The following is a 24744-nucleotide window of genomic DNA, read 5'->3' as shown; positions in this document are numbered from 1 at the left end:
GGGGAGCCTCTCCACGTGGGACAATATTTCAATGGCATATTTCTTACTGAAACACCAGAATCAAACCTCTCCCATGCAGGAGCAAGGTTATTAGCCTGATGATGCCTAATGATGGAGCCCAAAGCAACAAAGCTTCAGGTCATTATTTTTTCACATCAGCACTGGAAAGAGCAGCATAGGCTGTAGGAGGGGAAGATCCTACTAGTACCTTGGGTTGGAGAACTAAGGCCATACCTCATATAAATCCTGTCTCGGCTCAAAAAAAAGTGTTGATACTTGTGGGGAGAGGAATAGAAAGGAAGAACAGGCATGCAGGAACAGAATGAACAGGTTAATTGGCATTTTAGGGTGGCCTGAGTATCTGGATGCTTTCTGACCCATAGGCATTACTCATCTAGGAGATTTTTTGTTTGTCCTCGAGTCTGCACAAAGATTATGATGGAAGATAAAATTCTAGCTCAGTTGCACTCTATTAAATCAACATCCTATTAACTTGCTGAAGGGATAATAACCTCTACAAACCCTGTAATAATTCCTAGACTTGTTAGGGGAGCACTTGTGTGAATTTAATAAAATTGCCAAGAAAAACTCCATCAAGCAGCCTCCAGTGTCACACATTCTCATCCAGGGGCTTTGAGAAGGCAGAACTGAATGTTTAAATTTGAAGCCATCAATTTTTTTCCAAGTTTATTATTAGAACTAGCGTTTTGAATTGCTTACTTCTGCCAGCTAAATATCTGTTATAGCCATTTGAGAGTACAGCAAAAATGTAGATTTTAAAGAAAGCTACAGGAAATCTTGACAGAGGCTCCTTGCTCTAAATAAAATAGATTCTATATTCATCTAAACACTTGGTGAATGGAATAAGTATGCTGCAGGCAGCAAGCTGCATGCATTGCCTGTGTAAATCCTATAAAATGGTTTGATGTCGCTCATATCGTGGCATCCTGTGGGCTCACCATGCGATTACCCTGTGCTTCAGGAGACTTGCCTAATCGGTTTAAAGTGTAGCTAACAAGGAGAAGGTTGCTGTGGTTCTTTTTGAACTGGATAATTTCTTGTTTGCCACCTGAAGGCGGCATGTTGCCCTGATGGCTGGAGAACTGGGGGTGATGGGGTGGAAGAAAATCTCTGCACAGGCTTTGCAGGGCTGCCGGTTCGCCAGTCCCACTGGGGACTGTCCTCGGCTGGGGTGGAGGTGTGGGAAGCCAATCACTGCTGAGGGCCTGGCAGGACAGGGCGTTTCTCCATCCATATTTCATCACCTCCATTCTTGCTGACCTCCATGGCTGCTGCCTTGACTGAATCTAAGTGACTTCGCTGCAAGCCTGCAGAGAGTGACTGGAGGACAGGACGGCTTTGCAGCTTCTGTATCAGAGGTGACGCAGCGTCCTTGCTTATCTTCCCTTTTTCCTGGAGCTGCTTGGAGCTTTCCTTTCCCCAAGCTCCCTGGGAGCCCAGCACTGAGCTGTGCTCAGGGTTTTGCACCACTGGTCTGTAGGGGAGGTGTGAGGGGCTGTGGTCTCCCCCCCATCACCAGATCCTATGCCTTTTCCTGACCGAAAGCACAGCACATCCTTCCTGTGCTTTTCCCAACTAATTCAAGAGCAGAACAGAGAGTGTCTTCAGGTGGTGTGTGGGAGGGCACTCTTGTTTGCTGAGCTAGAGCGTAAATCCTGGGTCTTCACAGCAGCAGTGCTTTTGGCAGCATTACCAAGCTATCACGGAGTATATTATATAATGTCTGTCAGCCTCCTGATGCTCATTCCAGTGTTCATACCTTGATGTACTGCCTGCCTCTGCTGACAGATTGCTTTCTCTGAAATTGCTTTCCCTCCAGGTGTCCTGTTCTAAATTTTTGTGCATGTGCAAATTTCAGGTGGTCCAATTAAGTTGGAAGAATAAATCTTGCTCATTAGCAATAAAAACTAACCAGCTTGATCTTGTAGAATAAACCTTGGTAGGTAACACCACTGATGAGATCTTCCATCAATGTGTTCATTTACAAATAGTCATTCTTTCTAGGAGTATCTGGGGAAATAAAAGCCCTAAAAACTTCACTTAGTGAACCTAGACATAAATATTTCAGCTCCTTAACACTTCTTCCATTTCTCAATTTTATTTTTTTCCCCCTTTTTTTTTTCCTTTCCTTTACATTGCTAGATTGGTGGCTTCACGAAGTAGAGTGGTGCAGATTGAGCCTTTCTCTAAGTTAAAGCTACATTTTACCTATTATTTTTGCCTCTGCCAGTTCTCCCTCTGCCAGTTGTGCTTAGCAAGGCGGTGATCTCCCACAGGACCTTAAACCAGACATCACTGCTTCTGTGTTAGGCCCAATGTCTTTGTTTCAGAGCAGTGGGAACAGTAAGAAAGAAATGTGGTGATGAAACAAAAAACAACTCAGAAATATCAGCTTCTAGAAAGAAAAGTGCCTGATCTAGAGGTGACTAGTGGGGAGTGAGGAGCTGGGATGTCCAAGCCAGGAAAAGAGGAATATTTTGTAGGTAGGGTGTATTGTGCTCAGCTGGGTGATGTGTGCCAAAGCCATGGGGCTTGCTGGGGTCCTGCTTGTCCTGCCTGGCTTTATTCTTTCATTGCATGACTGGTTGGACCTTCAAAACTCATATTTAACCTCAATGAAGGCCCTAAGTATGGAGACATGTAGAATTTTGCCCTGAAACTTCCAATTGCTCAAAAAAAATGAAGGTCAGCCCAAGAAGTAAGCAGTTTTGGAGTGGCCACAAGCTGTAATCCTTGTAGGGTTTTATGACCCTCTCTTAAAGCTGGGACTCGGTCACAGCCATCATTTGGGTTTGGCTTAAGCAGAGGATGTTTGCCTGTGCTGAAGTATATCAGAAAGTCCAGTTTTGACTTTGTCCTATACATCCTTGCAAAAACTTTGGGCACAAAAATGATTAATGTTCCTTAATTAAGCCGTATTCACTTAAATAGCACATTCTGCAATTCAATTTGTCTCTTGGGTTTCTTGTTTTGTGCAGCAGTTTCTCTTCTGATATTTTTTTTTTTTTTGGTAATGATTTTATGACCCAGAAAAGAAGAGATTCCATTGTACGGTTGACTCTGATCTGTACTGCTGCTGCTTTTATTCCCTCCGCAGGGAAATTTCTTTGTACAGCCAAAATCTCTGCTCTTGCTTAAATTAATAGGGTCAGATCTGAAGAGACGATGAGAATGTTTTCCCTTTTCTGCCCAGGTTATGAGCATGTTAATTTTTTTTGTAATTCATGTCAAAACCTGCGTTTGCAGCCGTTTTTGGCAGGAATGTATAAGGCTTTGAACCTTGCACAGGCCTTTTGCTATTCGTTGCATTGTGTCAGGGACTATTTCTAAAATGAGACTAGTCAGAAAAATAGCAGTGGCTTCTGCTGTATTTTTCCCCACAAATGCTACTGTACTACCCATTATTGCAACATTTTTTTCTTCTGAAAGGGCTATCAGATTCCTCTCAGTGGGCTGTTCCTCCACTCTGTAGTTTTAAGTCTAAATATAATCTCCTTCCTATGCAGATACTTGCTTTTTTAAAAAAATATTGTAAATAATTGGTTTCAGAAGTGCAGAACTGTGAAACTTGCTTTAAGAGATATTACTGATGCTACAGAAATTGGATGGGCTGGGTGCATAGCTGGTTGGTGGGTTTGTTTGCTTATGGGGTTTTTTTTGTTTTTGTTTTTTTTAATGGTCATTTTCCTTGTGTTGTTTATTATATTTCCTTGTGTTGGTTCCATGTTTTCAGTTTTCTTCTGTGAGGGAGATGGGAGATGTTTGGACTCGTGGAAAAATTTGTGTTTATTTTGCTAGCTAGCTCCTTTTCCATCAATTATTCCGAAGGCAACCATGTTGATACTCTACCCTGGCAGTGATTGTCCATTGTGAGGGTCTAGGGATGGCGGGCTGCATCTTGGGAAGGATGAGCTCCTTAAAGCACCTGAAGTGGCTCTTGGGAGGCTGGAGCACATAGTCTTGCTGTTTGTGTGGGTTTAAAAATGGCCTTCATGCTAAGGGCTTCACCCTTTCAAGTCAAGCAATGTAGTAAAAATGTTTCTCTCTCTTTCAATTCTAGATTTTCAGAAGAGCTGACAAAAATGGTAAGTCTGTACATTAATATTTCATGTTTCTGGATGGAACTTCTGTCACTATTTCCATTTTTCCTGATCATAACATCTAACTGGTTAAATGTCCTTCTGTTTACTGAGTCTAGGTTTTGTTGTTTCTTTGGCTGAGATGCTTTTAGAGCTATGAGACCAGTGTGCAAGTTGCCATGGCAAGATCTACCAGATTTGGGGCACTTTCACAAAAAAATAACATAAAAATATATTGCAGCTAAGTAATAAGCAAGAATCCACCTCTTGATAACCTTGGAATAGCTTTGCAAAACAGACTTAGTGACTATTAATAGTTTGCTTCCTGGAGGACAGGACACATGCGTTGAGGGGCAACGTGTACTGATGTATGTTTTCAGCCTGTGCCTGTAGGAAGCTGAACAACATCACTGAGCCATGTCTTGTCCTTAGATGGAGAAGAACAGAGTTCATTGAATGATTTGGGATCCTGAAAGAAAAGAGCTGCTCTGCTGTGAGATAACGTAGTTATGGGGAGAAGGAGGCAATGAGTCCAATCCCAGGATCTCTCTCCACCATGAAAACAATTTAATTTTGGCTCCTAGCTAAAATCCCAAGCGCTGGTATCTGTTCTTTCCCTGTAGTACAAGAAGAAAAATAAATATACATCAAAACTGCACGTATTTACAGAAGGACATGTGGGAGGGTTGTGCAGAGGAGCACAGGGGAGAGTTTGGGTTTTCCTTACCAGATTTACAAAGGAAATTTGACTTGTTTCCTGCAAGAGCTTGTACATATGTGTGATCATTGCCTATAGGTGAGGCAGTGAAGGATGCTGTGAGCTGGCTGGCATATAAGCAGTAAATGCCCTGTTAACATGGGCATTTGGTTCTAACAGCTGACCCAGTAATGAGGCATTGACATTTGTAGCTTGGATAAGCCGAGCAGTTGTGTGCTGGAAGGGGAATGCTGCGGGGGCTGGCATGGGGTGAGAGCCCTCCAAGTGCCACTTACAGGCAAAAAGGAATTTGTGCTCTTGACACCCAGACTGTCATGCCTCACAGCCTCCTGAGCACTTAATTGCTGCGTGATTTGAGACCCAGAGGTTTTGTCTGCTGAAATGTTAGACGCTGTCTGCTTGCTTTCTGCTGGCTGCTGTGCCTGCCCCCATGGAGCTGAGTGCTGGGCTTGCCAGCTGGTAGTGAAGGCTTACCTGCTACATGCTCTCCATCAGGAGAAGCCTGGTGAGGTTTTTGGAATACAGTCATCTACATCTTTGTTACTTACAGATATCGGGCTAAAATCTGGGCTTAGTTATTTCTGGTTGAAAATGCCACTCCAAACTTCAACAAGTGAAACTGTTCCTTGCTAAGCCCTTGTTCAGCTTCCCTCCTGCCACAGCATCCTTCCAGTTTGCAGGACAGCCTCTGCTTAGGGCAGCTGAAATCCAAAGCAGTGATTTTTTATTTTTTTTTATTTTTTTTTTTTCAGTAACAAATGTTACTCTGCTGAACAAGGCTTGAAAGGATGCACTTTAACATACTGGTCTTGATGTAGTTATTTCCAGTGACTGCTTCTCGAGCCCTGCCAAATGATGCTGTGCTTTTGTTTTAGTCTCAATTAAATTTCTAAAAGCTGCAATGGGGCTGAAGAATCAGAAATCGGAGTACAAAATCTTGTCTCAGCTGTTGTGCCAATGTTAAGGCTTTTCTAACATGAGTGAGTGGAGCGGCTCAGAAGTTGCTCTCGAAACTTTGATATTGCCTGCTCACCACAACATGATGGCAGGAGCTGCTGCCTGACAGGGGCAGACAGACAAGTCTTTCCAACTCAGCCAAGAGGACAAAGCTGTCATTTTGGTGGTTCTACCACATCACAAGGTCATGAAGGTCAAATTTTAGTGCAGCTCTCACTACAGGGACAGTTCTCTGTTGTATTTGGTAGATGCCAGTGGCAAGCCATGAATCTGTTTTGTGGCATGGGTGATGGCCTGGGGAAATAATGAACCTTTGGACCCTGCTTAGTCTGCTGTGGTGATGGATCTTTGAGAAGAAAGCTGATGACTTTTGCTGACCAGTTCCCTGGCTGTTCTTGAAACCCATCCAGGCTTCTTGTTTTTGTGACCTTATAGTCTTTTACTAACGATGGACAAACACTCCTTCTGTATTTTAGTATGAATAACAGGTAAAAGCCAGACAAGGGGCTTCCATCAGCAAGAGCAAACCTGTTGTTTTTACTTCTGCCCCTCACCTAGTTAAAATCTGCTCAGATCCTCCATGGTCTTCTCCTCGGATGCTCCTCCCTTTGCAAGGCTTGAGTGAGTGATCTGTGAGGGTAACAGGCAGGATCACTCCACTGCACTTGGACAGGACAATGAGCAGCTCAGGTACAGCCTGACACTTAAAAGTATTTTCTTGTCCTGCTCATCTGACCAGACAGTGTTTGAATTAGAGCAAGGCAGCAAAGATACCCCAGAGCTGACCTTGGGCTGTCCATCCGCCACCCTGGGCACCCAAACACCTCTCCATGGAGCTAGTGTTCTGCTCAGTAGATGTACCCTCCTGGGGCCCAGGTAGCCCATAATCCTGTACTGCCCATGGGGAGCATTACTCATGGGTGAGTGGTCTGTTTGCTTGGCTGTGCAGAGGTGAAAAGGTGTTCACCCCTTTGCCGTTATTCCCCTGGATGTTGTTTGAGCATCTGTATTCCATGTTAACCATTAATATCCCAATTAAAACTCACACTCTTCTTGTCTAGGTCTGAAGCGCTGGGATCTAAACCCCAAGCCCTGAATCGAGGTTGACATATGGGTGATGCCCACAACCAGGCAGGAGAGACCTTCTCCTTGATTTTCTCTCAAGGCCTGGCCAACCTTGGGTGAAAACCAATTAGGAGATCACCACTAGGTTCCCTGTCTTCAGCATTAACATGAGGTCTCCTGTCTCTAAAGTCAATAGCATAAAAGCTGGCTGTGCTCATAGTGAGTGTGGGTGGTGTCTGTGCTATGTTTCCTGTTACTGGAGGAGCTTCCTGGCTGTCCATGGCAATCAGAGCTCCCAGCAACAGTGGGATGGGATTGAGAGCAGGACAGAATGAGTGTGAGGTATGTGACAGTGCTTTTCTTTGGCAATTACTGTAGTGACTTCTGTATGATTTGGGCTGGACTGTTGACTGGGTTTATGCCTTCCCCTATTACTGGATTCCTAGCTTGGTTTACTCCTTCCTTTGTTACATCATCTACCATGAGTGAATATACTGATCTGTTTATTCCTCCTGTTGTTGATCATACCATAACTTTCCTGTATTCACTGGGGTGGGATGAAGTCTTGCCTGTGGGTTGCCTGCTGATGGCCTTATCTTTCATACTGGGCCATGCAGTCAGCAAAACGTCACAAAATACTGAAGTGAGTGTGGATTGCCAGTGACCTGTCTGCCAGCTGGTAGCTATTAATGCACTGGGTGTAAAGGTGTTGGGCTGACTGACCTGTAATCAGCTTGGGGTGATAGGAATAGGTGGTATGAAAAGACCCTGCCTTTTCCTTTTTATGACCTGGATGACAGGCTGTCACAAAGCACTCTGGAGTTAATGGCCAGCTCTGTCCCATGCTGGTTCCTGCAAGGTGAGGTTGCCGAGCATGTGTCAGTCTGTGTGGCTGCTCTCCAGTCCCACTGAGTAGGCTTGTCTTGGTGATTTTGGGGCTGTCTTCTGAATGACTGTACGACCTGCAATGGTTTTTCCCTGTGTTTTTCTAGATGCTGCTGTTTCCTTGAGACACCATCTACCAGTCATCATGGCCTGGTTCACCGGCCGTTCCTATTTGCTTAACTCATGATAACGGAGTTTGCCACTCTTCATAATGAGCTCAGTATGTTCCTCCACAGCCTTTTGGGGTCACAGCTTCCCCCAGCCACTCCTCCAACCCCCCCCAGCTCACAGTAGCTGCTGCAGGAGGCGTGCAGGGATATTTCCCGTGGTACAACCTCCCTGCGAACTGTGGCTCAGAGGTTTCCAGAGCCAGAGGTAATATCTCTGTATTTAATATCCCTAGAGATCTCTTTCACAATTTTCTCTTTGACATGCTGGCCTTTAATTCATTGATTTGTTGAATTTCAGTCTCTTCACGGCTTTACTTGGTGGAGCTCCAAGGAACAGTGGGAGCACCAGCCTGCTGCTTGCATGTCTCACCACAGGTAGCCTGTGTTCCGTACACCACCCTCCACTGAAAAATGGAAATCTTAGACTTTGAAATGTTTGTCAGAATTCTGAGAAGGGGCCCTGAGCCCTGGACAGGCTGGTGAAAGCACAAGCTCACGGACTCCCAAAATATTTCACTATCTTTACACACTTTTGCTGTCTCCACACTTGCAGAGGTCCTTATCTGGCAGGGACTTGGCTCTTTGTAATCAACCAGCTGAGATGAATCATTATCTGGTGCTGTGAGCCAGTGGCTTATGGGGAGAGACTGCTCCTGGGCCAGGGAGTGCTGGCAGCTTCACCCAGAACTGGCAAGTCCTGCTCTCCTCCACTGTGCTGAAGCCACTCGCCTAGACCTGTGTCGGAGCCCTACAGAAATGGGGAGGGGGAAATCTGGAGAAAACTTCACTGGTGCTGTCTAGTTTACCTAGAACATCTCATGTAACTTTTGCCATCCAGAGATCAGATGATTAAAGGATCACCTAAAAGGCAAATGGGGGTATTGTAAGATTAAGGATTTGTCTCATTTAAGGTGCTGCTTCCTGCAAGCAAGAGGTCATAAATTTGGAAATCTTTTCAGCATCTTGATCTATTATTTTTTCCTCCAGCTTGGTGAAAATGGCACGTATTGTGCTAAAGCAACATGGCTGGTTCAGACACAGTAACTATGGAGCCTGATGGTGTGAATTCAAGAGCTTCTCCTTCCTCCCCTGCCTTCCAAAGCTCCTCGGTGTAAATTGTTAATTCATGTAAAATTGGATGTTCTTGCTGCAAACTGCTAAAACACATTATTGTTCAAGTACTTGTACTGAAGTGATTTGGTTCAGTGCCTACGTGTACTAAGAGGCTGCTAATGAGGCAGTTCTTGCTTGTTAAAAGATGTCTTGGTTGCCTGCCCCAAAGTAGTAAGGTCTGTCTGTAATAGGACTTGAGTCCTCAGCCTTCCTTGTGTTGATAATACTAATCAGCTAGACTTCCGACTATCTCTGTGGTGAACTCAGTAAGCAGTCTGAACAGCACACCTTGAAGGGATGAACACATTGAAGACATCTGGATAAACTGGCAAACCCTCTGAAAAAAGGGAGAAGGGCTGGGGTGTAACCTTCTGGCAGTGAATAGTTCAGCTAGCTCTAGTCATGCTTTGCAGGGGCATGGCTGTTAGTCATTTAAAATAAGGTTTTTCTTCTGTGTAGGAGTGTTTTTTCCTTACTCTGCTAATAAATCCACCTACTGTCTTGTAATCCTCTCAGTAAACAATACTTAATTGTTTAATTGGCATGTGGTAGGAAAATGGAGGCATCTTGTTTTAGGCTGGTGAAGCAGAGCTGTCAATCATCTGGATTATCTACTGTCTACTTTAATCCTCTCATTACAAAGCTGTTAATCAATTATAAGTTAAATAGCCCAGGATTCTCTTTGAAAGATTAAGATGCTTTTATTTTGACAGAACAGTCTAATTGCTAGCGATTCATTATAGAATTGTTGCTTCCTGAAAATTGGAGTTTTATTATCTTGAAATCTCCAGTCACTGCAACTACCCAGCTCCCATGTCTGGAGTGTAACTAAGCATGAAGTGCATCCAGCTTTAATCTCGTGGTTTCATTTGGTGGGTTTTGCCATAATTATTAGATCTCATTCATGGAAGTGGACGTGGGTCTGCCCCATCCATGGGACTGGCTGGCTGGGCACTGGGAGTGAGGTGGTTTCCTCTGGACCTCTGTCATGGGACAGGAGAGAAAATGTGCCAAAACCTCAGCGTATGGTTATAAAATGCCTACAGAAAATAGCAGGAGAAGGTGACAGTGGTGCAGTATTTCACTTGACAGAGACCAGGGATGAGTTGGCATTGTGGTTTGGTCATCTTGGCACCTTCCTATTTCTGCTGTCCTTGAGACTTCTGCAAGAACTGGCTCAAAACACTGTGCTTCTCCCTTGACTTTATTGTATCTAGGGAAGGTTTGGATGGGAATTAAGCCATTCAACACATGTCTTGGTCTTGGATAGCTTCTGCTGCTATCAAAAATGAAATACAATGAAGTGTGAGCATGGATTAAGCTAATTTCAGTTATAAATTTAACATGGAGCTCTGGAGTGAAAATGCTGAGAGGAGGTTTGTTTTCGTTTGAACTGGATGATCAATTGAAGGCCTGTAGAAGATGTAGCAGAGCTAATAAAGAGGGAAATAGCAGGAATAGGTGGTTGGAAACGGCTTCTTGGTTAGGAGCCACCGAGGGCAATGGAACTGTGCCCATACCTATCCCAGCAGGGCTTGTCCTTTAAATAGCTGCACATGGATATCTGTTAGTCACTTAAGAGCTCATCACAGGAGATTTATGCCATTACTCCTTGTAAGTAAAGGTATGCGTGTTCCCATCGTGCAAGCCTCAGAGCAAATTATGCTAAAAAAAATGGGGGCACACATAGAGCTAGTGACAGGTGGGGAATGTAAATATCTTTGGACATCTTCATCATAACAAACTGGCTAAGAAGCCTGGTTGGCTGACAGTGGAGATGTACCTTTGGGAGCAGAGCAAGCTCTGCTTTTTACCCATAACCAGCAGTACTGCTCTGCCTCGTGGCTTTGTGGCCGTAATGCCTGTGCCACCAATGTCCCCTTGGGCTCTGAAGCTCACAACCTTCAAAAGCTGGAAAAAGGCAGAAAAAGAAAATCAAGTGAGCAAAAAGCTTCAGGTACATCTCTCAGGCCAAGCTTAATATGTTAAAGAATGAGGCATGTCATGTCACCTAAGCAGAAATTAGTCTGGTGGATCACCAGGAAGCAAACAGAACTGAGGCTTGAGGCTTCTTCCATGGATCACGTTTCTTGATTAAGGGATGATAGTGGGAGAGTAGGAAAAGCCCAAGGTCTTCAGTGAGGGAGAGGGCTGGATGAGTCGTGGTGTGGTTTGTCTCCAAAAGAGCGTGTGGGTGAATCACCCAGCAATTTCCAGCCCTTCCCAAGTGTCCTCAATATTTCTGCAGACAGTTCCTCCAAGGACTTTGAGAATCTGGGAAACCTGCAGAATTTTTAATGATAATAACTCTCAAAGCATCACCCCCTCTTCCAAACCCCACTTAGAAAAATTATTTTGATCACCTCCAGTGAGCCTGGAACAAGAAGGAGTGGATGTTTGTCTGTGGATTTGCTTGGAGCTGTAAATCACAGCAACCAGACCTCGGTCACTGGGTAAATGTTTCCTTTCCCACCTTTCACTCTGAGAGTTCTCCTTGCTGAGCTTGAGTCACTAATATGGAAACTGTGGCAAAAAGGGGTGAAAATGCCTCTTCAGTTCTGGCAGTGTGGGAGCTCAGAAAATTGTATGGAGAGAGGGAAGGAGAAAACTGGCACTGGTGAGCAGATGGTCCACAGACCCCATTTTTAGGGTTCACTTTCAATGCTTCATGTCCCTGTGTGCACCATGTCTGCAGGGCTGCATGTTGGAGGAGTCACTTCTGGGTCAGGAAAGTGGGATTATGGTCCAAGCACAGCACTGCTGTCACGACATGTGCCAAATGTCATGTATTGCTTGCTTGGTGTCCTGCCTGCAGTAGTGGCTGTACCTCTGTCCTTTCCCTATTTTGGAAACCCAGGATACTGTCACGGTTCATCTGGCTTATCCTGTTTGGGCCCATTTATTTTATCTTTTTCTCTTTATGGTGTCTAATGGCTGGGCAAAAACCCCTTTCATTCTGGAGTTGTTCTTAGTTTAAAAATAGCGGGTATCCATTAATCAACTACCTTGTTGTTTTATTGAAACATTTTTCGAAAACTACTTGATTGGAATTTAGGGTGGTAGTTGTCCACAAGGTGTTTTTAAGACTCAAAGTACTTTTCTCCCTACCTTCACCCATCAGTTTCAGGCCATTTTAGAAAATCCATCTGCACAGATCAAGGCAGTAAGCATCTGGAACATCAATAATATGGCACTCAAGACATGAGGGAAGAAAAATGAAGACATCATAGCTTTGGGTGCTTTTATCAGACCTTAAAAAAAATGCTAGGTTAGGATTGTGATACCTCCACATGTATATATTTAATAGAATAAAAAGACCTCAAATGCCTAATAAGCCTCCTGTTGCACATCCAGCTCTTCCTTTCACAGCCACAACTCTGCAGCTGTTCTGAAATTCTGCTTTTCCTGCAAGCTCCCAAGAGCCTCACAGTCCCTGCTGCAATGGGCTACCACTCATCAAACCCACTTATCCTCCAGACTTGGTAATTACCTTCTGTGTGGCTACTGCTCCACAGCACAGGGATAACCTTGAACTATTCCTATCTGCTGGTGTGTCCAAATTAAACCATTAGTTCTAAGTGAGAATATTTGTAATTCCTGCATAACAAAAACACTGTTAACAGCCACTCTCATTATAAGTGGAAAACTGCAGGCATGAAGCAATTTTACTAAGTACAGATAAATCTGGTAGGTTCTCCTACAACTGGACACCCAATCTAAATGGATTTATTTTTTAAAAAAAATTAAGATTTGCATTTAGATAGTTTAGATTTCATGTGGCCATCAAAAAGGATCTTGAAAACTCTGTAATGACCTTTATTTACCTGGAGAAAGTTTGGATGTGTTTTCAGTTATTTGGAATCCTGTGTAATTTCCTAGTGCTCTCTATTATAGATTCAGTTATCCTTCCAAGCCCTTGCAAAGTTCACAGCACATGGTTTTTGAAGAGATGACATCTGTTTAAATTGGGACATGCTGTTCCCAAAAATAATAAACAAACCTATCAACCAGGTGATGAATTTTGAGGTAATGAAGAAATTGTGAAAGGCGCTTGCTGGCCACGCTCTACAGGCTGTCGCTAGATGTGTCCAGCACTTCTCTCCACCCTTTAACCCCATGAACTTTGGATTTGGTTTTTGTCATTGGGAGGGAGCTTCTCAGCTATTGGTGCCCTCTGAGGGCTACTTTTTTCCTTCAACAAAGTTAGGAAGGCATCTGGTGCACATGATGTGCAGCAGAAGTGAAGAGCTGACATTTTTTAGGATCTGTTTTTCTTCTTGTCTCACCTCGCATTAGCAAATTCATGTTAGAGTTAAGGGGTGGTTTTATACTTTTGTGGCTCGACCACCTTAATTCTGCAAAGCAGATTTTGAACTGGGTGCACAGGATGAGGACTTCATTAACTGCTGTATCCTTGGGTGCTACAGGCTGAGAGCTGGGCAGCAGCCTGGCGTTTATCTGGGCCCACCCATGATTTACCTACTGCAAGGCTTAGGCCAGAGCAGCTTTGAGCTGGGCAGAGTGTGAATCCAGCCCAGAAGTTCCTTCTGTGTAGAGACAGCTCAGGTGCTTTCTGATATCGTGCAGAATGACCTTTCCTTGTTGCTCAAGGTACAGATCGTTGCAGTGTTGGTGGTCATCTCCCTTTTTCTATAAGATCTGCAGCTAGAGTACCAAGCCAGACTTAAAAAAAAAATTAAACAGTATCATATATCGTTTGGCTTCCTTCAGGTATGCTTTCCAACCTGTGGTACTTGCCGCCTTGTGACTGTGAAGCATATTTGCGTGTTGGTCCACCCCAGGGCTGTGCTGGCAGCTCCTGGCTGTCCTCTCTGCCCAGCACCTTCCCTTCTCATGGCTGCTGAGTCCTCCTCTCCTCTCTCTCTCAAAAATTCAGTTGCTGAGTGAAACCCATGGTAGAAGTCAGTAACTGCTGTAACCTTCTAGGCTTCCTGACACTTCTGCATCGAGGAAAAAACTGGTTTGACCCTCAAAGACAGCCAGGTGCCTAAACACACAGCCTTTTGTACCTTCACACTTTCTTATGGGGCTGTACCTCACTCCGTCAAAATTTCAGATGGTGATGCTAACCTAGAGAGTCATCTCTCTACAACTGCTGTACCAGCCCTCGGGCTGTCACTGACTTCTGCTTTCTGCTGGACCTCGCTTGGAGGAGTCAGACATAGAGGAACAGGCTAGATCAAAGCTTTTATGTTGGAAGCCACCATGGGTCTGCCCCATGCCTGGATTTCCAGCCTGACTCATCCATTGAGCTTTCTTGCTGCCTGCATTTATCACTCTCATAGGTTCGGGGTGGTCTGAGACCTGCCTGCCCATGGGCATCTCCCCCATGAACCTCCAGGTTCATCAAGCCTCTTGCTCTCAAGAGATGTTGCTCTCTGTGCTTAGCAAATGCTGCTCTGGCAGAGCAAAGAGATGTTGATTGGGCTCTGCCTAATGAAGGCAATCATGCTGCACTGGGTGGTGGGGCAGCAGAGAGCTGTTCACCCTTTGAGGTGGCATCTGTGTGTGTGTGTGATGGAGCCTGAGAGTTTCGTTAGCCAACGCTGCTCTTCGGCTCTATCTCTTCTCTCACTTGGTTCCTCCTTTCAGTTCCTTTAATATAGACAGCTGGGGACAAACAGGAGCTCTTGGGTGTCACCAGGAGACAGAGGGAGGGGACATCAGGCAGGGGTTACTGCTTTAGCCTGGCAATTTGAGGCTGCATGTTTGATCTGGAGGGCAGTGTTGCCAAACACTCCCGCTTTGCTTTGAAGAGTGCCAATTAAGGCTTGACATAGGACATAACCCAAAGAAGAAGGGGTTTATTTTCTTCTTCCATCTGGGAGTTGGGAGATGTGGGTTTTCTTCTGCAAACCTCATTAGAGACTTCAGGCTAGACAGAAGCAAGTGGGATATGTTATTGTAACGGATTTAATGGCCTTGTTGCAAGTTGCAGCGGGTGGGAATAAGGGATCGTGGATCCCCGAGGAGACTTTGAAAAGCTGCTCAATCAGACAAGAGGGTTTTGTTTAAAGACATTTCTTTCCTGAGCCAAAGTGGAAAGATTTAATTGGGGGCTGCACAGCAAATTTGTCTACGTGGCATGATGACAGCCAGCAAAGGGCACTATGAAACATTTATGGAGCTATTACCTGCTTTTGATCCCTAGCCAAAAATGGGAGTTTTATTGGTAGTGACTTAAAAGTGGTGGTTCTTGCCCTGGCTTTTTTGGAGCATGGAGATTGGTGGATTCTGCCAGCTAGCTTGGAGAGCTGTGGCTATAGCCATCCTGAAGGCCATTTCAGTGGAAATGTTGTATTCATACATTTTCCTTGTTGATTTATTAGTCTTTGTGCAAAACCACTGCGACCTCGCTCTCTCCAAGTTCATGACACAAGCCTTAAACCAGCTCCAGGTTCCTTGTCTGGGTCAGGTGCCGGGAATGTCCCTGTGGTCTGGCTCATCAACTCTTACGTTAGTGGCTAGCAACCATCAAAGGGCAGAGGAAGCCAAAATGACAAGGTATCCTCAAGGGGTGATAGCCACGAGTGCTTCGTGGGTCTACTGAGATTTGGCGGCACCAGGAACACCGGATCCCTGCAGATGGGATCACAAATAGGTTTAGCAGGGAGGGGAGAGCTTCCCCTGCTGCAGCAAAGCCATGAGCTCATGGAGATGTTGCTGTGTGCATTGGCCCAACCTTACCAGAATGCCATGCACCTATTTTGGGAGAGGAGGATAGCTACAGGAAGGTTGTCTTTGCATGAAAATGGCAGCATAAGGCAAAGGGAAGGCTCTGGCTATAAAAGCAAACCAGAGAACTGATGGATCTCGAGGGCTTAACACCTGGGATGCTTTTTGGTCTTGTCTCATTAATATCTCATGTTGCTGTATCTGGGAAGCTTTTCAAAGTAGATCCAACAAATCAATATTCCTCCTACTAAATTCTTCATGCTGTGGTTTGGTTTTTTTTGGCAGAGATTAAATTTTAAAGTGCTTGGAAAGGACTTTTGCAACTTGGCTGGCTCCAGCAGTCTGGCAGATTAAAAGGGTGCAGCTGCTTGCAGGCTTTGGGGACTTGGCTGACAGGTAGCAGTGACCATGAGACATGGCTTGGGTGCAGGGACAAGCTCCTAGGGTGGACATTTGCATTTCGAGTGTTGGGAGTTGAACCCTACAAAAGGTGGTGCTCCAACCACCTTCTGTAGCTCTCCTTTGTCAGGCAGTGAGTTTATCTCTCATGCAGGACCATCAAAGACCTTGCTGAGCATCAAAACCAAGTGTAGCTCTGCTTTGAGGCTCTTAAATCCTTGTGATATCTAGTTTCCCTGCTAGGTATCAGTCTGAAGGATCTTGGCTCCTCCTCCCTGGTCTGTATCGCTATCCTTGCTGCCTGTATGTGTCCTTTAACAGGGGGACATCATACAGGGCAGCAAAGACCTCACCAGGCACTGGAGCTGGTGGTGCACCACACATCTGCCTGCCCTGAAAGTTTCCCTGCAAAATCTGAGCTTCTTTGCCATGACTGAGCTTAAAAAAGGCTTGGATTTGTCCTGCTCCCTCGGTAGGAGGATGTCACCACCACAAGTGTTTCCCAGACTGCATTCAAAGGCACAGGGTGGCTGTGAGATGTCTTTAGTCAAAGCTGCTCATGAGTGTTCAGGGAATTTCCCTTGGAAGCACTTACGTATGATGTTGCCTTTGGAGGAGAGCTGTTCCAGCCTGGACATTTTAACTTGTTTTAAACTGAGTCAGGAGCATGGTTTGTGTGTGCTGTGTGTATTATGAATGAGTGATGAGGTGCAGCAATACACACTGGGGTGGAGGTGCCCAGCATGTAAGAACTTCTTCAGATGCTTTTCCCACCACCACAGTCATCTTCTGTGCCCCACATCTTGTGTTATTTCTCTTGCTTCTCCACCTAAATTTCACTTACTACTTCAGTTGCTACTTCTCCTTTGGTAGCAGGATTTTCCTATGGCTGTCTTTTGGTTTAATCCCTGGGAAGTTTCCTCAGGAGCAGTGGAGCAGACATTGAGTAGAGGAAAATCACTGCTTTTACCCACCTGGCACACCAGCCTCTGCTCCCAGCAGAGGGGTAGTACTGAGCTCTGGCATCACTTTTAATTAGGTATCTTCTGCAGATCAGCTGTATTTATTGAAGATGGTTTATCATAGCTGTTAAAATTAAATAAGGCCAAAATTGAATCCAGAATGAATGCGCTGCTGCAAGTAATCCTTATAATTCGCTGGCAATTTTTGCCAGACAATTGTGAGAAAATATGTTCTGGCAGCCTGCGTTCAGGCAATTGGGCAGGAACAGTGATAAATCACGTGTATCTGTTTCTTCCTATAGCCTTTCTTGCTCTTCTAAAATCCATGAGTTACCAGATAATATACACAGGAGAGAGGGGAATAAGTATCTTATTGACTTGCAGCGGGGAAAGAAATGTCTGAAGCTAAACTGGTGCTAAATCCAGATCTGTAACTCCCAGCAAGGATGATCTGAGAGACAGGAAGAGCTATTGTGATAATGTTAGTAAAGAGTGGAAACAATGTTTGTGGATGTGAGACGTGGGAGCCCAAGTGTCTTTGCTTTTGTGCTTGGTTGTCTGCGCCATGGGAATGTAGTGTGTTGCTCTGCAAAAAGGCTGCAGTGCTTTCGGACAGTTTTACAGGTGGAAATAATTTGAAATTCTTTTTAGAGTAGAAATTTCTCTTCTGTGACCCTGCTTCAGCCTCGGTGCAGAGGGGGAAACCTGTTTGTGTTGGGTGGAGCTGGGCTGGGAGGGAAGTTGCTCTGGCCATGCTGCTCAGCATTGAGGGGCTAGTACATGCTGGGCTTAGGTTCAAGAAACAACTCAGCCCAGGCTTTGGGCTTGGATCTGAGATTGGTTCCTGCTGCCAAGTTTCTGCCTTAATTAGATACTGGTGCTGAGGCACCCAGCAAGACACAGCGCAGGCACAGGTGCTTTCAGCCTTCAGGTAACTCCTTGCTTCTAACCTCAGGCTGTGAGAGGGGGCAGATTTTGTGGCACTGCTGGCAGTAATGAACAGAGCAGGTGCCTTTCTGATGCTTCTGGTGCTCAGCATGTAAACGTCGAATTTCTTCTTTTTAAGCCAGAGTAATTGACTCCAGGAGCCTGCAGAGCCTGTGTGTTCTTAAGGCTCATGGTGGTTCAGTTATATATTGCTCTGCTGTACTGTCACCAAAACAACAGGTTTGCATCTGGTCTTCTAATAAAAATAAGTAAGCTGAGACTTATTTTCTTTTCCAAAGGATTCTCTGTTTATCAAGGAGATGTTACTTTTCCAGCTGGCTGGTTTGGTGGCTTTCAAACATGCTGCACTTAGTTAATTAAGCAAGGCTGTTCTTCCATCCTTGCCTTTGTAGTACCATCAGTTGCTTCCCTTGTTTCCTTACACCTTCCTCCCCAGTTTCTTGAAAAGGTTGAATTAATATGGCAAATAGTTAACGATTAACCCAAATCAGTGTATTTACATTAATAGGCTCCTCACAGTATGATGGGCTTTTTGCTTTCTTACTCTAACAGACACACTTGCTAGGAATTAATGTCTGATGCCACTTAGTGGTTTGTTAATCTCTCTGTGGTCTGTTAGGAATGCTTTTGGCTCTGCTGGAGATAAATGGGACAATCCACACTCCTGGCAGGTGGGAGCAGCCCCAGAGCTGCTGTGGCAGCAACACTCACCAACCTTTGCAGTATGCCTATGGGGTGGGATAAGGGGAAAGGCAGGCTGGAGGGACAGGAAGGCACCAGGCATGAATTGGAAACGTTTCTGCCTGGGAAAACTGTCCTATGGTGGCATCTCAGCATGTCACTGCTCCTTCCCAGCAGGGTGAACCCTCCAAAGCCACAGCCTCCCTCGGCTGAAGGCTCTGGCTCTACAACACAAAACTCAGATGGGGTCTAGCAACAGCCAGAGGAAGGCTGAGCTGGGCAAACAGATCTGCATTTCTTAAAATTTCAAGAACTTTAAACTTGTGGGTCACTGGAGCCACTTGCTTCCTTCTTCTGTGCTTCTTCCAAGAGCTCCACCTGAACTGAGCAAATTATTCATACAGTGAGAGACCAAATAACCAAGGTAACATAACAGAAAGCAGTTTTCTTATGTTCATAAATCACTACAGAACCAGACGGGGCCATTGGAGTGTCACACGAGTTGGGTCTTTTTCCTTTTTACTTCCTGTCTTCTACAATTTTAATATTCAATTTTTAAGCCTACGATACGTATTTCTTTGATATTTGGCTGTTGGGACTGCTAAACCTTTGAATTAACAACACGCTGAGCATTTTGATCCTTCCATAAAACAAGAATGAGGATTAAATGTTTCTCACGGCACTGCTGCTGCAGCTCTCGGTGCAGAGTGGCAAGGGCTCATCGTGTGGTAGGAGCATCGTGGTTGAACCCCAGCAGGCAACTGAGCACCACACAGTGGGGTGGAGAAATCAGGGAAAAAAAGGTAAAACTCATGAGTTGAGAAAAAGTTTAATAGGCCAAAGAGGAAGGGAAAATAATAATAGTAGTAGAAGGTATAAAACAAGTGATGAATGATACGTTTACTCACCACCTGCTGACCAATGCCCAGCCCAACGCAGAGCCATGGGGTCCCCTGGCCAGCTCCCCCCAGTTTACATCCTGGGCATGATGTCATATGGTCTGGAACACCCCTTTGGTCAGTTGGGGTCAGCTGTCCTGGCTCTGTCCCCTCCCAGCTTCTCATAACCTCCCAGACTCCTTGCTGGCCAGGCAGCAGGAGAAGAGGCTTTGCTGTAGATGTGACCAGCACCATGGCCCTCCCTAACCTCCCTAGGTTATTCTTATGTCCTTTTTTTGTATGTAAATAAGACATAGACATACCAAGATCATGTCCTAAGGACAAGGAGTGTCTCAGAAATCCTGTTAACTTCACCTATAGCTTTGTCTATTGAACCAGTCTAGAAACCCGGCTTGTGCTAGTAATTTGGAGATACAGGTAGACTGAGTGACATTCCTGCAGGCAAAAGAGAACCCAGACAGAGTTGTGCTCCTCTGAGGTTGCAACAACATTTTTCTGCTTTATGAAAAGCTTTTCCATGACAGGTTTGGCAGTGACATATGAGCTGTTAGTGCTGGGACAAAGAAAACTTCTCTGCAAACCGCTCCTTTAAAGAAGCTTTTAGATGAGTCTTCTCCTGTACCAGGCTGCTTACTGCTTCAAATGGATCCAACCTCTGCTAATAAATCACCTCCTCCATGCCAGGAGGGTTTGACTGAACATCACAGGAGATTATCATCAAGAGCTAAACCTAACGTTTCTATTCCATTAGCTGAAGCTTGTAATGTTGAGTATTTCAAAGAAGTACAGTGTTCCTTCAAACATTTCTATCACCAAGCTAGGCAACCCTCAGTGAAATCTCCACGTGCACAGCAACTCTGGATTTTTCTTTCTTAGTTGCTTGATTACATTTACTCCTGTTGCAAGACCCAAGCAGAGTGGAATAGGGCTGTGTTCCCTGTCTCAGGGCTCCCCAGCTCTGGTAAAAAAGTATCAGCAATTTGGATTTCCTATGAGTAGCCTGTATGTTACCTGGGATGGCATTTTCGTGAAAGGTAGATGCTGTTAGGTTTTGGTGGTATTTTTTTTGTTTGGGTTTGTTGTGTTTTTTTTTTTTTTTTTTTTTTAAAACTACAGAAGGGTTCCAGTGATTTTGTTACAGAGCTTGGGGGAGGAGAATAAAGCTCAAGTGAGTGTGTTTTATCTTGTAAACTCTTGAGCATCACTCTAAGTTCTGGAGGCTGTCAGGAGGCTGCCACACTCTGGCATTAATTCCATTCTGCTAAAAGCAGAAGGTGATTCACATTTCACCCTCATGTCAAACAAGTTGTGTAACTTGACTTTCATGGCCCGTGTTCTACTTTTTCATCTCATTCAGCACAAGGCGTTGGTTTTCCAGCTGGCTGCTTGTTGCTGGCCTCCATTCCTTCCCCCTCTACTCTCCAGCCACCACCTTCATGCTTCCCCTGGCATAAGAGGTTAAAGAGAAGGGCAGAGAGCAGCAGCACCCCATGCAGAGGCTGCAGGCAGTGCCATGCTGCTGGGTTTGGACACACCGATGGGAGCAGTGCTGCTGTGTGTTCCCATGGGTCCATCACTTCAATCTGGGTCAAACCTGGACAGTGCCTCTTCCCCAGATCCCAGAGGTCTGCAGCAAGGTCTGGCAGCACCTCCCTGCACTGCCCAGGTGCTGTTCCCTCGGGATCCAGCTGACCCCGGGTTGTCAGCCACGCCAGGAAAGGCCGAGTGCTGCTGCGGGTCGCAGAGCTGCAGAGGATGGTGCTGAGGTGGTGAGGAGAAAATGTGGATTCAGCAAAAGTAAGTAGTACACGGCATTAAAAATTCAGAAGGGCTTCTCTGACACGCAGCCTCCCAGAGAGTTGTTTGAATGAGCTGCAGCAGGGCTGGGTGAGAGCCTGGGGACCCTTCCCCACTGCTGTGTTAGGAAACAGCCCCCATGCACTGCTCACCCCCATTGGTTTAGGCATTTATCCTGCCCAGCTTTCCATGAAAAGCTGCACCAGAGGGTTTTTCTCTTCTTCTCACCCGTAGGAACTCAGTGAAAGCTTAGTCAGGTTTGCTATGGAAAAGTAAAATAAAAATTGAGAGGCTGTTGTCAGTGTTCAGAGGGGAATGTTAGGATTAAACTGAAACAAAACTTGAAATAGTTTGGATCTGTGATTTTTCAGGTGTTCCTTTGAAAACTTTAATGAAGAAGAGAAGCCAGGTGACCCTGTTTTCCTGTGGGATGGGCTGAACCTTAGAGCCTCAAAGTCAGAGGCTGGGATGTTGGGGCTAGGGGCTGGAAGGAACTAACGGGGAGATGCTGAGATGGGAGGTCAAGGGGTGCCTCAAAACAGAAATCTTGAGTTGATACCCGACTTTCCCTCTGCCTTTTGTGCCAATACTAACGGGCCTTGGCTGCTTTTGCAATCAAATCTGGAGTGGCTCTTTGGGGATGTTCTGCCTGAGCCTTTTGCAGTGCTGCACCGTGACCTACTTGTCAAAGCAGCTCCCGTGCGGCTCGGGAGGCAGGGTTTTCTTGTGCAGTTTGATGTTGCAGTGGCCCTCGTGCTTATTTTATTAATTTCTTTAGATTTTGTCTTTTTTTTCTTCATTCTCTATTCTCTAAAATGTGGGGCATTTTTGAAAACACAGCAAAATATCCTTCACCTCCCTTAGAACCCGACTGCCTGGTAAGAGCCCTGGGTTTGGTTGGGTTTTTTTTAACCTACTTTAGAAATGAGCAACTACAAAAAATAAACAGGAAAGGTATTAACACCACAGCTTTGTTAAAAGCTGGTTGCAGAATTATGTGATTGAAGATGTGCTGGTTTAATTTGCTGGAGCAGAAAAATGTATTTAGTTTTTTTTTTCTTTGCAGTCTTTCCAGAGCAGATGCACCTTCCCGGCAGGACCGCTCTGCTGCTGGGCTGGTTTGATGGAGCAAAGGGATGAAAGAGTGCGGGAAAGATCTGCATTTTTTGCGTTAGAGATGTTAAATATCTCTGACTGGGTTGAGACACCCATCCTGCCCTGGACAAATATCTGGAGACACTAAGCATAGGGCTTACTTTTTTTTTTTTTTCTCTGGGAAAATACATGAGAGATGTAGAAGCTTGTTAAGCAGGAGCGTACAATTAAGAGCAACTGTGCTGGACTGAGCCAGGCTTTTCTGGGTTGCTCTCCCTGTGCAACCCATGGAGAGCTGGGACGAGCAGTGCTGGAGACCTGCAAGAACGTCCCATGGGGAGAGACTGCTCTGGCTGTTTATGCCAAGTCCAGAAACAAAGATTATCCCAAAAAAGAAGTTTCTGGAGGAGACTCAGCTGCTGACAAAGGATTTTCTCAGAGAGGGACCATTGACATGAGCTGTAGTTTGGTATAAAGCCTGAAACTTTTTTCAACAGGAATTTTGAGATGATTGACTCTCCAGAAATGAAACATTCATGTTGTAAGAGATCAGCGTTGGAGGTTTACACCTGGACTTCAGCATCCAGGGGTTAAAACAGGGAAGCAAGTTGTTAACTATGCAGGTTCTGATTTGCCTTTCAAGTACCTTCTTGTCAGTCCTGGCACAAGGAGCTGGATGTCCTGGATGCTACAAATGATAACCAGTAGGGTAACTTTCTGCCTTCTGAGAATGCAAATGAGGTATTTGCTTTTCAAGTTAGTTTAATTTGCTGTCTTCATCTCTGCACAGCTTGTTAGCTGAATGGAAAACTGTTGATGCTGCCAATGCAATCTGGATATTGTTTCGTGGGACTGCAGAAAAGGATGAGTTTGTAGCTTTCTAATCCATGGTAATTTGCTGCTAATTTGACAACAGTCAACAACTCCAGTGGCTACCGCATCAAAACAGCCATGATGCCACTGCTGCCTTCTCAGCAGTGGCAGTAAAAGGTTTAGAGCAGCACTTTTCATTCACTGCAAGTCTTTTACTAAGCATGGAAAAATGCTTGTTTTACAAGGGGGAAGCAAAATCACAGCGTAACTGCTGCCAGTGACAGAAGCCAGGTGAAGTTTCAGACTTGCCCACGACTGGATGGTTCATTCCTGACCCTCCATCCCACAGGGACCTGGTGCAGCTGTTGCACATCAGGGGCTGGTTCTGACTTTTACTCTAAATTCTTTGGTTAGATTGAAATGTGTCTTTGGCTGTCATAGATCAGGAAATCAAATAAGATGATATGGCTGCATTAATTGCTATTTTTTTTTAACTAGGCATTCTGCTTCCCCAGAAAGGGCAGCAGCTGAGAAGTCACCTTGGTGCTGAGGCCAGCACCAAGAACAGTCCAAAGCCCAGGGAGATCCTCTGCCTGACCACACCAGAACCACACTTTTGAGATGCAACACCATTCATATTCATAATTTTTCTCCTCTTTTGCTCAAACACTTCCCTATTCTTTTTTGTGAAGCTGAGTGTAATGAGTTGAAAACAGCGTAAATCTTGCCCTGGCCCTCTGAGATGTTCACCTGCGTCCTAGAGAAGAAAAAGCAAGTGAGAATGGCTGGTTAATGAGGAGCAGAGGGGGATTAGGGCTGTTTGGTGCCTGTTTCTGAAGAAATCCGGATTTAACAGGGTGTTGCAGAGCTGGGGTGTACTGGAGTTAGTAGTGTTGGCTTCTGCTGTGGGTTGAGTGAAACTTCCCTACGTATCATCCTAGATTCACTTTTCTGACATTTCTGCCAAAGTTTAATGATACGTTTGAAAACTTCTGTGCTGGCAGGGATGCTGAGAGCAGAGAGTTCCCAAATGTTTCAGCTAACGTGCTCCCAGCTGGGGCATGGCACAAAATCACATACATTGCCTTTCTAAATCTGTTCTCTGAGCTGTCTCCAGTCAGAAGCAGGGAGACTAATTTGGCAGAGGAGGTCAGAACGGTGCCAGTATCTTCCCTTCTGGCTCTTCGAGGAAAATAACACCCAAATTTGGACAATACCGTAGTCTTAGAGAAATGGCAATGTACAGACTTGGTGGGCAAGCTTGTTGCAGGTCTGCAGCCCCATAGGCTGGGTTCTCCTATAGCCTGCTCTGCTGCAGGTACAGTGTATATGCTCCTATCCTGTCTCTCACCAGGGGGTTGCTTGTTCTGCAGCTTTTTTGGGAGTGAGAGGGCCCAGTATGGACAGTGTTGGGTTTCAGGAATGTGTGAGAAGTTACTGCCAGTG

The 24744-nt window shown here is 45.2% G+C and overlaps 1 protein-coding gene across 1 annotated transcript in view; it reads left to right on the top strand.

The window, feature by feature from the left end:
- Positions 1–4081: 4081 nt before the first annotated feature.
- NECAB2 (N-terminal EF-hand calcium binding protein 2) overlaps positions 4082–24744 on the top strand; it is a gene marked incomplete at its 5' end in the record, with an annotated part of 67728 nt that continues 47065 nt past the window's right edge. Inside the window, one exon of the mRNA XM_008941193.1 lies at positions 4082–4106. Coding sequence (XP_008939441.1) covers positions 4082–4106 — 25 coding nt within the window. The remainder of the gene's footprint in view (positions 4107–24744) is intronic.

Source organism: Merops nubicus, unplaced genomic scaffold (genome assembly GCF_000691845.1).
Source record: "Merops nubicus isolate BGI_N331 unplaced genomic scaffold, ASM69184v1 scaffold10350, whole genome shotgun sequence".
Classification (NCBI taxonomy): domain Eukaryota; kingdom Metazoa; phylum Chordata; class Aves; order Coraciiformes; family Meropidae; genus Merops; species Merops nubicus.
Note: the sequence above shows the minus strand (reverse complement) of the source record. Positions and strands in the feature narration are given on the sequence as shown.